At 47.5% G+C, this 13,437-nt stretch overlaps 1 protein-coding gene across 1 annotated transcript; it reads right to left on the bottom strand.

Moving 5' to 3' along the window:
• Positions 1-8,209: 8,209 nt before the first annotated feature.
• Positions 8,210-11,445, bottom strand: GPHB5 (glycoprotein hormone subunit beta 5). The gene is made up of 2 exons (XM_036434620.2): positions 11,088-11,445; positions 8,210-8,495 (listed from the first exon to the last, which is right to left on the bottom strand). Exons 1-2 carry the CDS (start codon positions 11,289-11,291, stop codon positions 8,307-8,309), a joined length of 393 nt encoding a protein of 130 aa, XP_036290513.1. The 5' UTR covers positions 11,292-11,445; the 3' UTR covers positions 8,210-8,306.
• Positions 11,446-13,437: the final 1,992 nt, after the last annotated feature.

Here is a 13,437-nt window from a genome sequence, read left to right as displayed (position 1 = left end):
TGAAAATACACACCTAAAAGTATCACCCACTATCAAATAAATCAATTATTTTCTCCCTAGAGGAGCCCTGGGCCAGAAGGTTCAAAATTCTATGTTCTTCTTGTTGCCTGACTTAAATTGCTTTTTGTTCTGAGTAAATAGCAATTGCTGTGTAAGGACTTCTCAGCAGAATTTCATCCCAGTTGAAACAGCTCCTGTTCCTCCCCATGTGATCTCTACACAGGAAACGATCTGACAAGGGAAGGATGGCTGACCTGCTCATGGTTGGCTTTCTCGCAATCTTCTTCTTACATAATGACTTTCCTATGTCTACTTATCATAATTAATGGAATATAATTTCATGTTCTCTTGAACCTTGCAATTTGTTTTGTGCCATATTCTGACTTTTAAGTCACTAGTCTTTTCTCCTGTTTTCATTTCTGGGTAGTCTGAGGGTGTCTCAGGCAGCCAGTCAAGGAAACTGCCTTCCTGGGCCTCTGTAAAAATGGGAATATTGTCTAACTTTTTGCTACTCAAAGTGTGGTTCAGGAACCAACAACATGAGCATTTCCTAGGAGCTAGTTAGGACTATAGAACCTCGAGCCCACTCCAGACTCAATGAATCCAAATCTGCATTTCATTTTATTATTTTTAATTATTTTTTTTAATTTCAGAGAGGGAGGGAGAGGGAGAAACATCAATGATGAGAAATAATCATTTATTGGCTGCCTCCTAGAGGCATGCTCCACACTGGAGATCAACCCTGCAACCTGGGTATGTGCCCTGACTGGGAATTTAACCTTGACCTCCTGGTTTATAGGTGGATGCTCAATCACTGAGCCATGCTGGCTGGGCCCAAATTTGCATTTTACTAAGACCCTGGGTGAATCATGTACACAGTAATATTTGAGAATGCTGATTTATGAGACAGCCAAGTTTATCACCAGCCTTTATATCCAGACACATCACTACCTGCTGAAGAAACCGTCAGCTTCGCTTGCCTCTCAGATGCTCCCTTCTGGGTGTTCCTTAAGCTAATATTTGAGTTGTTCACTTATTGGATGGATAAAAAGGTTTTTGGAAGCCCTCTCTCTCTCTCTCTCTCTCTCTCTCTCTCTCTCTCTCTCTCTCTTTTTTTTTTTTTTTTTTTTTTTTTTTTTGTCATGTGCTGCCCAGCTGCAGAAAAGGAAAAAGCCATGTTTTGGAATCAAAAGAGAAAGCTCTGCAACCTCTGAAGGACTGCTGTTCTGAAAGCCTCTCTGGTGATTATAAGGGAGATAAAAAAATAAAAAAATAAAAACACTCCCTAGAATGGTTTTCCATGAAGAAATAAGAGAGACTCATATCACAGGAAGTTAGAAAAGGGAGCTAAAACACATCTCTGAGGCATAAAGTTTCTGGTGAAACGTCATTAAGACACAGCACTCCAGATGCCAGAATAAGGATTGACTGCAAACAGTTCGTCCTCTAAGCGGAGTTCTTCCTGTTTGCAGGCCCCGAGCGCAGACCAGAGTGGTGGTCGCCTATTCAACAGGCGTTTACTCACCATCACAGGGAGCCAGCTTTGTTCTTCCACCCACCTCCCACCTTGTGTGGAAGAGCCCTTTAAGGAAGCACACATCTGTGTGCGTGCACACACAAAACGCTGAAGCCTACCGTCTAATTCAAGTTCCACTGTTGCCGGAGAAGTTCTGAGGGCAAATCATAGCTCCCTTCAAGCAAACGAAGAAAAAGCACGAGGGTTGCCACTCCCTCTGCACCTGGAAATGGAGGAATAAGTGCCTGATGTCATTGAGCACAGCCAGGCCACACGCGTCACCTCCTCTGCCCGGACCGGCTTCCGCTCCCTGCGGCAGCTTCCCCTGGCCCTGCCCGCAGGCCTGCCTTCCCGCTCCAGGCTGCAGGAACCCATTTGTCTTCAAGATGCTGTTAACTGAAAGGCTTTTAAACTGGGAAAGTGTTTACATCTGGGAGCAGCGTGGCTACCCAACGTGGCTGGTGTTCTTGGAAGGGTTTTATCAAATCCAGAAACAGAGTCTTACCAAGGATTGTGTTCCTTATTGCAGATGCACCCCTGAGTTCTTGCTCATAACCACTGGTGCGAGCTGCCCAAAGTGTCTCACACCGGGGACTGCCTGCCCTCCTGCAGCCTGCCACGGCCCTGCCCACCCCCACATCCACTCCCTTCCCCAGGCCATACAGTAAAGTCTATTTTATCTCCTTCAGGAGAAATGAATAAGGCAAGAGAACTGGCATCAATAACCAATCTCCCTTCAAGAATCTATTTACCGCCGAAACCGGTTTGGCTCAATGGATAGAGCACAAGTGTCAAACACAAGGCCCTCGGGCCAAATCCGTCCCGCCAGGCCTTGCAATGTGGCCCGCACCGCGCTGTCATCACTGCATTCCGCTGCGTTTCCATCACAATGACAGTTTACGACTGTTCAGTAAACCATTCGGCCCTCGATTTAGGCTGGATTTTAGATTTTGGCCCCTTCTCTGATTGAGTTCGACACCCCTAGGATGGAGCGTCGGCTTGGGGACTGAAAGGTCCCGGGTTCGATTCCGGTCAAGGGCATGTACCTTGGTTGCGGGCATATCCCCAGTAGGGGGTGTGCAAGAGGCAGCTGATCGATGACTCTCTCTCATCGATGTTTCTAACTCTCTATCTCTCTCCCTTCCTCTCTGTACAAAATCAATAAAATATTTTTTTTTTTAAAAAGAATCTATTTACCTGTAACTTTTAAATGTTTGATTCACTGTCCCTTTACTAGTATAGTGACAATAACATGAAACCCGAGTCCAAGATATCTGAAAGCCTCTATTCATTTGAATAAAAAATGTTCCTACTGAATGAAGCACGTTGAAATAATTAAGTGCTGCCCTCACTGGTTTGGCTCAGTGGATAGAGTGTTGGTCTACAGACTGAAGGGTTCCAGGTTTCATTCTGGTCAAGGGCACATGCCCCAGTTGTGGGCTCCATCCCCAGTAGGGGCATGCAGTAGGCAGCCCATCAATGATTCTCTCTCATCATTGATGTTTCTCTCTCTCTCACTCCCTCTCCCCGTCTCTGAAATAAATTTTAAAAACATATTTTAAAAAAGAAAGAAAGAATTAAGTGCTCAAGAAGAGGACCCACTGGCTTCCCTCCCTCCACCTGTCTGCTGCTTCCGGAGGTCGGCATGAGTGACCGGGTGCTAGATCAGTTCTCTTTGGCTTGACCTAACGTTGGCTCGGGGTTTGTTAGTGCCGGAATCTGCAGCCGATCTCAGCTGAGCTCGGTTCTCATTACCTGGCACTTACGTTTCAGCATGAGCTTCTGAGCTCGCACAAGCAGGAGCCAAAAGCTGAGCAAAGTCTTCAACTTAAAAAACTTCCCACACATTTTAAAAGGCTGAATGGCTTAATTCCACGCAGTAACATTGGTCCCCCAAAATATTTTCATTTCAATATGCAGATTTCAAGAGGAGATGGAAGGTGGAAGTTTAAAAGAGCCTCGAAACTTAGCTCACCTTCCTCCCCGTGTTGTAGGCGCCTCAGGCATCTGCATGACCAACACAGTGAGGCATAAGCTGTTTGGGCCTTTCCAGTGGAAGGAACGTGCAAACAAACAAGGTTAACTTTCCACGTTAAGTGCATAATCCTGCATGTACACTTTCTCATGATAATGACTATGATGCACCTATATCCTTTATTGTGGTAGACTATGTTTTAGGTGAACAGATGCTCTTTCAAATGATTTTAAGTTGTATATTATTTGCAACTTGGGGATATTTTCATCTGTTCCTTCCTGGAAATCCTTCAATATCATTTAAAAAAACAAGTTACCATTCTCATTTTGGTAATATTGATATTCTTTGTTAAAATAAAATGCTTTTTTCTCTTTTGGGGAATGTTGTCTGGTTGGTTGGTTGGCTATGGGGAGGTAGTTGTATTGCAGGTTTTAATGACTTTTCAGAAACCCCAATTTTTTTTTAATATATATTTATTGATTTCAGAGAGAGGAAAGGAGAGGGGGAGAGAGAGAGAAACATCAATGATAAGAGAGAAACATTGATCAGCTGCCTCTTGCACGTCCCCTACTGGAGATCAAGCCCACAACCTGGGCATGTGCCCCAAGTGGGCTGACCTCTTGGTTCATAGGTCAATGCTGAAGGACTGGGCCGCACCGGCTGGGCCAAAAGCCCCAATTTTTTACCAATCAAGGACAAAGGATGTAATTGATTCTTGCATCAGGAAGTCTTTTTGGTTAACTCAGTTATCCAGGATGCTAAAGAAGTGGTACAGCCGGAAGAATTTAGAGTCAAACATAAAGCCAAAACCTTCGAAACTGTTTACTCCTCATAATGAGGACCTGAAGCAGATAATAGAATAACCCTCAAATTCTTCTCCATCAGAAACAAACCCCTGCCTCCCTCTCCCGTCACAGGGCTTCGCCCGCACTGCTCTTGTTCTCATCCTTTCCCTCTTCTCGTTCCTTCCACAGAAACCATCCCCTCAGAGCCATCAGCAGCCCCTTCACTCCAGAATCACCGCAACCAGCCAGTAAGCCCAGGCCTTCAAACAATCAGATTCATTTTCACCAATGGAGCTAATAAACCCAGAAGGAGAATGAGCTGTGCGAATCTATATTCTCCATCCAAAAATGCTCTCGTGAGGGGGGATCCGGGAAATTCCCCTTACCTTCTGTTAATTGCAAAATAAGTGACTTTCCAAGAGTAAGGAGCTGCTGAGAGTTGGTTTTATCCAGAGCTCCCCTACAAGCCCGGGGCAGTCATTCCCCTACACCCGTGGTCGGCAGAGTGCGGCCCTCGAGCCACAGGCGGCTCTTTGGCCCCTTCAGTGTGGCTCTTCCACAAAATACCACAGCCTGGGCGAGTCTATTTTGAAGAAGTGGCGTTAGAAGAAGTTGAAGTGTAAAAAATGTGGCTCTCAAAAGAAATCTCAATCGTTGCACTGTTGATATTTGGCTCTGCTGACTAATGAGTTTGCCGACCACTGGCCTACTTCCAGCGTTCACATTACCTGGGCAGCGAGTTGTGAGCACACAACCTTCCGCTCGGCAGAGGTCTCTCTGAATTCCCCATCAAGGCCCTGCTCCTTTCCTCCCCCGCCCCCCACCTCCGTCTCTCCTGGTGTGAGCTGTGATTTGAGCAACAGGAAAGCATTGTCCTCCTAGCGGTTATACAGGAAAGGAGAGAAAATTTGCAGTCTCCATAAAACAACCCCAGTCTGCATTAAACACCTCCAGCAGAAACTGCTCAGTGTGGAGAGAGGCTGGCAGCAATCCACGGAAAGGCCGCTCCGGCAGGAATCCTGCCTCGGAAGGAGCTCTCCCAGAAGCCACCGTGCTCCGTAGGGAGAGGTTGGTTCTGGGTCGGAGAAACCCGGGCGTGCTGTCTGTCAGCTGTCTGTCTGAGGCAAGGTGCCTGACCTTTCTGAGCTTCGGCGTCATCCTCTGGAGAAGGGTCACCACAACGCCTCTGAGTGTGGTTGACACAGGAATTACAAAGAGTTAATAGAAAGCGCCCTGCTCGTGGTCAGAAATCCATCAAATGTAGTAATATTTACAGCTTGATTCCCCAAACACAGTGCCTTGCACGAGATGAGAATTAGTAAATATTGGTGGAAGTGAGAGGAGTGAAAGAGAGAAGGAGAAAGGAAAGGTGAAGAGAGAAATCTGGAAAGATTTGAGTTCAGCACTGACAGAGATAGTCTCCTCCTTTTAGTTTTTTTAATATATTTTATTGATTTTTTTTACAGAGAGGAAGGGAGAGGGATAGAGCGTTGGAAACATCGATGAGAGAAACATCGATCGGTTGCCTCCTGCACACCCCCTACTGGGGATGTGCCCGCAACCAAGGTACATGCCCTTGACCAGAATCAAACCTGGGACCTTTCAGTCCACAGGCCGACACTCCATCCACTGAGCCAAACCGGTTTGGGCTCCTTCTTGTAATTAATAACTTTTCTGATTGCAGTGTGTATTTACTATAGAAGTCTTTGAACACCACGGACAAGGAACAGCCCCAGGGACCCCAAAGATCAGAGTGCCCTGGCGGCCAGGCGCTCTGCTCTGCTGCCTGGGGCAGCAATAATGCCGCTTACAGCCACGTGTCGCCACTGGTCTGCTATTCCAGAACCCCGCTCCCTTCCCCTGGCACCGAGAAGCTCCGTGTCAGGGCACTTTCTCCTGCCATCACCCCCAGTCTACAAGGGACCGCCATTACCCAGCCTTCCCATGAGGCACGCACCCTCCCCTGTGCCCTCCTTATGTTGCCTTATGGAGGGCCGTGGCCACGGGACCCGCCGGGTGCACGCAGCCCCCCGATTCCCGGGAGGCCAGCATTTATGGACGGAATCCATGGGCTCCCTCACTCTCTGCCTTCCCGTTGGATTCGGCAGGAGATCCAGGCATGGGAGCAGAGGGAGGGAGGAGGGGGTGCCAGCCTCCTGGCCTCACTTTGGTGATGGCTGCCTCTTCCTATGCCTCCCTCTCCTACAGTTCTCTCTGGGGTCCGATAGTCACTTCCCCTTCTTGTTCCTTTCGCCGAGGGCTGCCCGTTGCTTCTAAACCAGTGTTTAGAAGTGTTTCACAGCCCTGGTTGGTTTCCCTAACTCTGCTCAAACCCTCCTCAATGTCCATTGCAGTGCATCCTTGGTTTCCTGCCAGGACCCTTACTGATGAATTTCTCAAATTCTGGCAAGCCATAACCTCTGACTCTGCACCCAAAGTTTCCTTAAGAAGCAGCCCTTTCTCTCAAAGGGTCCTGAGGGACGTTCTCGGGAATGGGTTGAGAACATTAGAATGGTGCTACTCAATATTATCCCCTGTCGCCGCCCACCTCCCCTGTCCCTGCAGAGGCCCCACGCTCTCAACTACTTGCCATGCCAGCATTGACTTTCTTGCCTCCCAAACAGACCTGCACTAACCAGTGGGGTGGATTTTGCTCCCAGATGTCAGCCTCCCAGTCCCTGACTGTCCATCCCAACTTTTGCTTTACTGATTTTGTGGGGACTCGTTATTCCCCCCCTCGGCGAGGACTCCTGGCTCCCAGCTGGGATGCGTCAGGGGTAGGAACACAGACAGAGCCACTCCAGGGACTCATGCTATCCAGCCGGCTCCATGTTCCTTCCTAAACACGACATCCCACATTGATGTAAAAGTAACGTCCCGGTTCATTTTAAAGAGGGCTTGTGACTGTTATCCCAGGTGTATGAAAAACCATTTTGGAAAGTTCTCATCAATTCTCAAGACAGAAGACAGGCTTTATTTGCAGCAATAAGATTCTTATGGCGTACTGTGGGAAAGAAGCCAGGTCAATGTCAACCCCCAAAATGTCAGCATTAAAGACACTTGCAAAGCACTAGAGTTTTAAAAGAGCCCCAGAGAACCAGCTGCCGGAGGCTGTAGAGAGGGCAGAAGCTACACAGTCACGAGCCAGCAATGCAGTCTTACCCCTTACAAACATTTCTTCTGAGTTTAAAAAAGAAATTACAATTTCCATTTAAAATAAGCTACATGGGAAAGAATGTTTGTGGTTCATCGTTTTGGGAGAGCATCCCATGAGTCTGAAAACATGAGTTTCGTTTAGTAAGTGTTTAAGTGTGAAGGACAGCTGCTGTTCCCTGTTGTTTCAGAGAACGTTTATTTAAAAGGAACCTCGTTCGTAAGGATCTTGAGGGGATTTAGGGAATTTTGCTTGAAAAATGAATCACCCAAATCCAGATTCCTTTCCTTTTGAGTTACCATCTCCCTGCCTCCTTTAATAACTGCCCACTTCAAAGGAGAGGAAGGACTTTCCCTAAGGAAGCGTTCAGTGGGGTTTGGGGCGGAGGCATGGGGACTGGAGCATTGGTTTTATTGATTTCTGGCCCTTTCGCCATAACTCTATGGGAGGCCTGTCAGTCAGGAGGACATGAGGATTTAAAGGCTTTCTAGCCCCATTTCCTGATTACGCCCGCTGCCCTGAAACCATTGGCATGCTATCAACCCATTGTGGTGCTATACCAATGGCGTCCTGAGCTTCAAGGTAGAGGAAAATTAATTTGCAGGTGTGTGAGCTAGAGAAATTGCTCCAGCGAAGGCACAAATATGGTTTTGCTTCGTTAGCTGGGTGCTGCCCCCGGGGCCTGGGCCTGGGCCTGGGCCTGGGCCTGGGCCTGAGCTGAAGCCAAGGGAGACAGGTGACCTCCTCCACGGTGTGGTCCAAGGTAAACAGTCCTCCAATCCGGGGTAATCGCTGCTGGTGCTGCCCGTGCGGGGTGGGGGATGGGGGGAAAGGGTCTGCGAGGTTCGAGGCTGCCATCGTGCTGCAGGCCACGCCTCAGAGGGTCTCGCACTCGGTGGTGGCGGTGGAGCAGGCCCCGCAGTCACAGCGGACGGCCACGGGGTAGGTGTAGAAAGGGTCGACCCCCGGGGCACAGTTGGGCAGCTTGACGGTCGCTTGTTTGGTCTCGTTGTAGGTGCAGACTCGGTGATGGGCTTCGATGTAGGGGGGCTCCAGAATGGGCTTCTGTCCCCACAGGTAGAAAACAGGGAACCGTTAGGACAGCCATATTCAACCGAGGTGCAGCAAGAATTGTTAAACATGCAATAGCTTAGATCGGTGTTCGGCAAACTCATTAGTCCACAGAGCCAAATATCAACAGTACAACGATTGAAATTTCTTTTTTGAGAGCCACATTTTTTAAACTTCAACTTCTTCTAATGCCACTTCTTCAAAATAGACTCGCCCAGGCCGTGGTATTTTGTGGAAGAGCCACACTCGAGGGGCCAAAGAGCCGCCTGTGGCTTGAGAGCCGCAGTTTGCCGACCACTAACTTAGATGGTCAAATAAAAGCCAAGACAACAAGAGCAAGGCGGTATAGGGAAGACATGTACCCCCCCAAAAGTTGTGTTTATCTGGCATCCAAGTTTAATGCATTGTGGGTTTGTTCTGTTTTGGGTTTATTTTTTGCTAAATCTGGAAACCCTAAACCCAGGCCATGAGCGAAGGCTATTTTCAGCAACATCCGACCTTCAAAGCAAATGCAGCCACTTTCTCGTCAGGAACATCCTATTTTCAGATGTGCTCCCAGATAAAAATAAATGCTTTTTATCTCAGAAATTTTCAGATTGCTGGGAAAGTAAATCTCAGCCTTTTATTTATTTTCTGTAAGTAACCTCCCTTTCCACGATCAAGGCATAAATAAAAGCGAGCTAGCATCAAGGAGAATCCTGTCTCTCATGGCCTTGCTGCCTCCGTTTCTCCTGGGACCTCCTCTGGGTGACCGTGATCCAATTAAAGTCATTCCTCAATAAATAAGGAGAAGAGAAGACAGGATTGAGGGACATGGTGGCTTGAGACCTGGGCTCCAAAGAGCCCCCACATGGAATTGGAGCAGAGGGCTCCCCATCAGGCCACACCCTGAGGATGAGAAGGTGTCCAAGTTCCCTGAGTTTGTGTGATGTCAAGTCACAGCCACAGCATCCTGGGCCACCTCATTTTCATATGGCTACTCGGTCTCAAGCCCCTAAATGATGCAAAAATAAAACTTAATTCGGTGTTTCATTTAATTCGGAGGTTTCATCACCATAACCCAGTCATTTAAGCAATAGCAGATTGCTGCCTGAGTCCCTGAACAGAAGCACAGTTTTCCCAATGGCAGTGTGTCCCCTCGTGGTGCTCAGGGCTTCTAAGCTGGTGTGAATGAAGCTAGAGGAGAAACACCGTAACTCCCGGGAGAGTCCATCCCATGGAATTCAGCAGGTACTTACGAATGCTTTGTTCATACATGACTTTGACAAGAGCTGTAAAAGGTGCAAGAATTTACCCATGCCCTGAAAAATCTTCAAACCTACAGTTGTATTGCAGGCAAGGAAGTGAGAAGCAAGGCAGGGCAGCGTCATGGGCCGCCCAGGGAGTCAGAGGGCCCCTGGGGAGGAGTCAGCTCCGGAGATGGGCCTCAGAGAAGAAGTCTGATCGTGACAGGTGGGAAGGAGAAAGGATACAAAGAGAACCAAAGGTGAGATCTCACGAAGGGTGTTTAATAAAACCTTTACAAATCCATCTGACAAAGGCCAGGCCTCAGGCTACGTGTAACTGCTGGGAACCAGCCAGACTGTCACATTGCTAAGGACCTTGAACGTTGGGCACCGAATTGGCAGGAGTGGGTGGTCCTTAATGATTTTCGAGATGGTGACAAGATCAGAGCCGGTCCCTCATTATAACCAATTCAGAGCTCAGGGGGAAGAGCTAGCTGTCACTCCCTGTGATCTGATGGGGTGCTGAATGACCTTCTTTCTTCTCACCGGGCAAACACATCCTCAACACAGCCCTGTAGGGTTCTAAATTTGAGATTTTTTTATCCCCATTTAAAATGCAATGCCGCTGAAAAGGCTGATTATAATTCAATATAAAGGAACTTAGTGGCTCTGCCCATGATAATCCTGAGCAGGTGGGTGGGGCGGGGGCAGGGCTTTGGGAGAGGCACCGAGGACCCACCCTCGCCCGCTCGATGGCTGTCTCTTGGCTGGCTTCCTCGCTGCTGGGAGAACACTGAGCATTTTGGTTACATGCTTGTACCAAGAATTTACTCCCACCTTTGCACCCCAGGAATAAACATGACTCTGCAGTTACTTATCCCTCAAATTCCTCCATGTCATCTGTGAAGTGGGCAGAATAACAGCAGGTCTTAACCTCCTAGAGATGATTCCCAAATACACAGATACACACAAGTAAAATTATTAATTTTATCAATGCATTGTTAGAGGGACAAGATCGGATTTCTTTCCGTTTTTGTTTTGTTTTTTGAGCATGCCAAATAATTGTGTGAGGTTTTTTTTTAATTGATTTCAGAGAGAAGAAGGGAAAGGAAGAGAGGGATTAGGAATATCAATGATGAGAATCACTGATCAGCTAAGTCCTACACACCCCCTACTGGGGATCGAGCCCAAAACCTGGGGATGTGCCCTGACAGGAAATCAAACCTAGACTTCAGGTTCATGGGTCAACACTCAACCACTGAGCCACACCAGCCAGGGAAATATAAAATTTTTTTTTTTTTAATCCGAAGGAAAAAGCAGATGCTTAGAAATCAGGCCAGTGGGCCTGTCTTGGACTCACCTCCCAGGTTTCACAGCGGCCCCAGCAGGCATCGGTGGTGATCCGAAGGCCCCTGCAGCCCGGCTTCTTGGCCAGGAAAGTGAACTCCCTGACGGCACAGCCCACGAAGGTGCGCAGGTTCCCGCCGGAGGTGCTGAGGACGCAGCAGCAGCCGGCCAGGAGGAGGAGGGCCAGGGGGCCGAGGAACAGGTATGCCAGCTTCATGCTGCTCCCCGGGAGAGGGAGAGGAAGGAGAGTCTGTTAGCTGGTCCAGCTGCCCTCCGTGGGGCAGCCAACGAGGCTGACACCAAAGGGGCCTGGCTCTCGGCATTTCAGAAGAAATAAGCCATGAAATTGCAGATGCCCACGAACCCCACTATAGGGGCCCTTATTTCCCTCTCACCAACTCCAATACAGATCCCACAGGCCCGTGTGCTCACTGGACACTCAGCCCTCCAAGGGGAACCTCGGGCTTTTCCTTGTTGTGTCTCAACTGCTGGACTTGAAATGGGTGTTAAAAATCAAAATTAAAAATAAAAAAGCTGTTTCAATGAACACAGACTATGAATCACACCCAAAATTATGCATATCCTAACATGCTACTTGGATACACACACATTATTTTTCTTCAGGTCCACTGTATTTGGTGCCATGTTGCATGTTTGTTTAAAATTATATTTTCAGCCGAAACAGATTTGTCTCAATGGATAGAGCGTCAGCCTGCAGACTGAAGAGTCCCGGGTTTGATTCCAGTCTAGGGCATGTACTATAGTTGCAGGCACATCCCCAGTGGGGCGTGTGCAGGAGGCAGCTGATCGATGATTTTCTCTCATCGATGTTTCTAACTCTCTATCCCTCTCTCTTCCTCTCTGTAAAAATCAATAAATTATTTTTTTTATATTTTTACTAGCCCAACTTTCCACAAAGCCTGGATGTGAACAGATATTATGAAACCTGGCACCTGACTTGGTGGCCGTCCATAAAAGTGTGCCCCCTTCACTGCCCGGGGCCTCAGCTCTGTGCCTCTGCTGCCATGGCCCCTCACTGTGACTCCATTTAAATCCAGATGATGAAAAGCTTGGAGATGCTAAAACATAATCCCTGTAAGTCTACTGTGAGTCTGCCCGCTTTGCATCTTGATCATTCCCTGCCTCTTTCGGGGGCCAGAGCCTCTCCCTACATGCTCGGCCCACTAGACAGAACATATGGGTATTACAGTGAGAGTGGACATTGCACTTATGGAATACCCCCAACTCATTATCACTTAAAAGAGGTTGCAGAGTTATTTATTTCCAAACCTGACCTCCCAGCTCTTGCTTCTGACCTGTCAGCTCAGCAGGGCTCTTTGGACTTCCCCTGGTGAGGAATGAAGTTCCAGAGATGAGATGCACTCACCTGCTCTTGCCGGAGCCAACTCTTCTCTCAGAGCTCACACTTGCCCAAGGACTCAGCAAGTCACGATGAGTGGCAGAAGCTCGCTCTGGGTAAATGTCTCTACCCTCGGATACCGGGCTGCTTGACTGCTCACATATATATAGGAAAGGTCTTGTCAGTCAACACAAAAGAGAGGCAGATCCTTACAGGAGCCACCGAGCACATCAAAGACCTGGGATATAAAGCAGGTCTCTATTTTCCAAAACTGATCAACTCAAAGGGTGTTGTTTTGTTTCTTAACATCACCTACTGAAACAGAAAGTTACCTCGGTGGGTGACATAATCCTAGGGAAGCAGTCAAAGGTAGTTCACCTGGCTCTAGGGACAACAAATGCATTGGGGCAAGATGGATTAAATTTTCCTTCGTGGTAACCACAACTTTCCTTCGAAACAGGAGTCAGTCACTAGTAGCTCGTGGCAAACTCTTTCCCTTAACTCACAATGCAATTCAATGCATTGAGAAATAACAAAGCAATAATTCTTCCTGGAAAGAACACTGGATCACTAGCTGAAAGGATGGAAATCGCAGGGAGAAGAATCATTTTGAAAGTCTTAAGATGAGTTAAGGATTAGATAATATTAATAACACTTGAAAATGAATCATTAAGGGGGGGAAAAATACCAAGATGTTCAAAGCGATTTATCTTCCAGCATGGGAGTTAATGACATTGGATGTCCTCTACAGAGTTTTCGGCATTTTTCACATTTTCTACATTGAGCAGCCTTCTGTAATAGAAAGACAATGAATAGTGATACTTTAAAAATTAAAATAAACCAATAAGTTACATTTGTGCTACATATAATGATATGATTTCTGGTTCTTAAAAGTCTAAAATGAGAATGAAATAGTGTTCTATAGGAGTATGGGACGCGTTTGTACTCAAATCTGCAACAGCAGCACACAAATGGATTGAAGACCTCATGTCCGTGGTATTGT

Source organism: Pipistrellus kuhlii, unplaced genomic scaffold, assembly GCF_014108245.1.
Source record: "Pipistrellus kuhlii isolate mPipKuh1 unplaced genomic scaffold, mPipKuh1.p scaffold_m20_p_1, whole genome shotgun sequence".
NCBI classification, from domain to species: Eukaryota; Metazoa; Chordata; class Mammalia; order Chiroptera; family Vespertilionidae; genus Pipistrellus; species Pipistrellus kuhlii.
This window is presented reverse-complemented; position numbering and strand designations above follow the sequence as displayed.